At 61.1% G+C, this 2778-nt stretch overlaps 1 protein-coding gene across 4 annotated transcripts in view; it reads right to left on the reverse strand.

Annotated features, from left to right (window-relative positions):
* POU2F2 (POU class 2 homeobox 2) overlaps positions 1-2778 on the reverse strand; it is a 35638-nt gene that overhangs the window by 3908 nt on the left and 28952 nt on the right. For 2 of the 4 annotated variants that reach the window (XM_007458598.1, XM_007458599.1), the window contains exons 8-12: positions 2342-2455; positions 1897-2038; positions 1658-1806; positions 1403-1579; positions 78-144 (exon numbers count right to left, since the gene is read on the reverse strand). In XM_007458598.1, the coding sequence (XP_007458660.1) occupies positions 78-144; positions 1403-1579; positions 1658-1806; positions 1897-2038; positions 2342-2455 (649 nt within the window). Of the gene's footprint in view, positions 1-77; positions 145-1402; positions 1580-1657; positions 1807-1896; positions 2039-2341; positions 2504-2778 lie in introns of all 4 variants that reach the window. The other 2 variants (XM_007458597.1, XM_007458596.1) reach the window with 1 other exon arrangement.

The following is a 2778-nucleotide window of genomic DNA, read 5'->3' on the forward strand; positions in this document are numbered from 1 at the left end:
GAACCGCTTGAGAACCTTGCACTCGGGCCTGCGCTGTGTTCTCCCAATCCCCCTCACCATCCTCTGCCCTCCCTGACCTGTTGTGCTCAGACTGCTGGAAGCTTGGGACAACGGCAGGGTCCCGGCGCCCCCTTGGGGCGTGACCTGGGGAGAGAGGAAAGAAGGCATGGTTAGGCCACTGTCTTCCAGCAGCTCCCATGGTGCTCGCTGTCGTTACAATCCCCGCACCTCTGCCTCCAAGACGGAGAAAGGGGGCTCTGGCTGCAAGGCTGCTTGTATCATGCCAAGCGCTTTCCATCAGCTTTCGTCACATTTACCCTAGGTGACCCCGGGGCACAGACAGGAGGCAGTCGTTCCCTGCCTCTCCTCTGACACTGTCCAGTTGCAGGTCTGAAGTGTGTGTGTGTGTATATGTGAGAGCACGCAAGCACACGTGCTTGTGAGGCTAGGGGGTGGGGTGGGTTATGAGGATAAGGTGTGTCTCTGCATCACAGTGTTGAGATGTTATACTGCTTGATTTTCTGGGACCACCCACCAGCCTCCTTCTTAGCCTCCCTGCCTCCAGTCTCATCCTCCATCAACCCCAGCAGCCTCACTCTAAATGTGACCCAGTCCCTTCTGGGCTCAAAACTCATCCTTAGCGCCTCACTGCCTACGGTTCAAGTTCAAGCTCCTTCAGCATTTGACTTGGTGTCTGGCCCCTGCCCATCCCCCACCCTACCCCCATACTCATTCATAAATAATCATTCCAGCTCCAATCACACTAAATCGCACTGGAGTTCCTCAAATTGGGCTCTGCACTCTGGCTTCTAGGCCTTCATGCACATAGATCTGTCCTTCACGTGGCTGACTAACTCTCTCTTGTCCTTATGACTCAGCTTAGATGATCCCTCCCTTTACGTCATTGGGGAAGGGGGCTCCTCTGGGCCCCTTGCTGCTCTCTGTAGTGTCACAACCCTTTCCACACTAGATGGAATAAAGGGATGTCCCAGTGTGTCTGATCTCGAGCAGGCTGTGGACCTGAGTGCACACCCAGGGGTATAATGATCTCCCTGCCAGCGTCTGTGTGGTCGTGAACCTGTGTGAGGGGGGATGCCTGTATCCTTCACCTAGTATCCATCCCCGTGTGGCTACATCCTGTGATAACTCTGTGTTTGGCTACGTCAGTGTGTGTCGGTGGGTGCCTGTATCCCCCGTGTAAGACCACAGTTCCCTGGAAACGGTGTTTCTCTGTGTGACTGTGCCCCACCCCTGTGACAGCCTGTTCCCAAGGGTGACTCTCCCTGCCTCTGTTCTAGGAACTGTGGCCAACCGGGTAGGTTGTGCTCCACACGAGGTGCCTGCCGGGGGTCGAGGGTGTGCCAGAGCTTTGTGGCCCCACCCCTCGAGGGGCTCTTGGTACCAGATGGGGGCTGTAGCTGGCTGGCTTGCCCGGGCTGGGCAGCATGGGGGCCGCGCTGCAGGGGTTGATGCGTTTTTCCTTCTGGCGCCGGTTGCAGAACCAGACGCGGATCACCTCCTTCTCCATGTGCAGCTGCTCAGCGATCAGCAGGATCTCCTCCGAGGTAGGCTTCTGGTTCTGCGGGCAGAGGGCTCGTTAGCCCGGGGCCCATCCTCCCGCCAGCCCTCAGGGCCGCCCGGGAGGGTGGGGCCTCACCGCTAGAAAACTCTTCTCTAAGGCGAAGCGGACGTTTGTCTCGATGCTGGTCCTCTTCTTGCGTCTCCGGCCGGGGAGCCCGTCGAAACCCAGGCTGGGACTGCTCAGCTGGTTGGGACTGGGCAGGCTTGAGTCCACAGACATAGTCTCTGTGTCCGGGAGGAGACGGGCTCATGAGAGGGCGCTTCCCCCGGCCCGCCGCCCGTAGCCCGCCCGGGAGCCCCCAGCCCAAGTCCCACCTGCGTCGTTGAGCCACTTCTCCAGGAGGGGCTTGAGTTTGCACATGTTCTTGAAGCTCAGGTTGAGAGCCTCGAAGCGGGAGATGGTCGTCTGGCTGAAGTCGTTGCCGTAGAGCTTGCCCATGGCCAGACCCACATCACCCTGGGCCAGTGGGGCAGGGATGGGGCTGCGTTCAGAGCCGGGCAAAGGGCTCAGCCCCGCCCACCATGTGGCCACACCCACCCCGCCCACCAGGTGATTATGCCCCCCCTTCACCCCGCCCACTAGGCAGCTACGCTCCCTCCCCCTGCCCACCTGCCGGTCCCGCCCCTCACCCCGCCTACCGTATGGCTACGCTCTCTACCCTGCCCACTAGATGACTAGGGCCCAACACCCCGGCCACCAGCTGGTCACACCGCCCTGTCACCCCACGCCCACCGCCTGTCCTGCCGGGTCGCCCCAGACCTGCGTGAAGCCCAGCTTGATGCGGCGTTGCTTGAAGGTGCGAGCGAACTGCTCCAGCTCCTCCAGGTCACTGGGCTCCTCGGGATGGGATGGTGGCTCCAAGCATTTGGGGGGCTGCGGGTGCGAGAGGTGCGGGTCGGGCAGCGTGGGGCGGGTCACGGCCTGGTGGGGTGGGCAGGTGGGTGGGATGCAGGACCGAGGACCAGGACGAGGCTCAGCATTGGGTGCGCAGTCCCCCTCCCTCCCTCCCTGCCGTCCAGCCTCTTCCTGCAGACTCCCCTCCACCCACGCCCAGGTGGCCCCTTCGCACTCATTGCCAATCAAGGTGGCATTCTGCTGCCCCACAAGGGCCCGCTCACTGCCTGAAACTCTCTGCACATTCCTCCCAGTCTGCAGGCTTCATAAGGAGCAGCCATCTCCTTTCACCAAAGGCTCTT

This window comes from Lipotes vexillifer, unplaced genomic scaffold, assembly GCF_000442215.2.
Source record: "Lipotes vexillifer unplaced genomic scaffold, Lipotes_vexillifer_v1.1 scaffold371, whole genome shotgun sequence".
Lineage (NCBI taxonomy): Eukaryota > Metazoa > Chordata > Mammalia > Artiodactyla > Lipotidae > Lipotes > Lipotes vexillifer.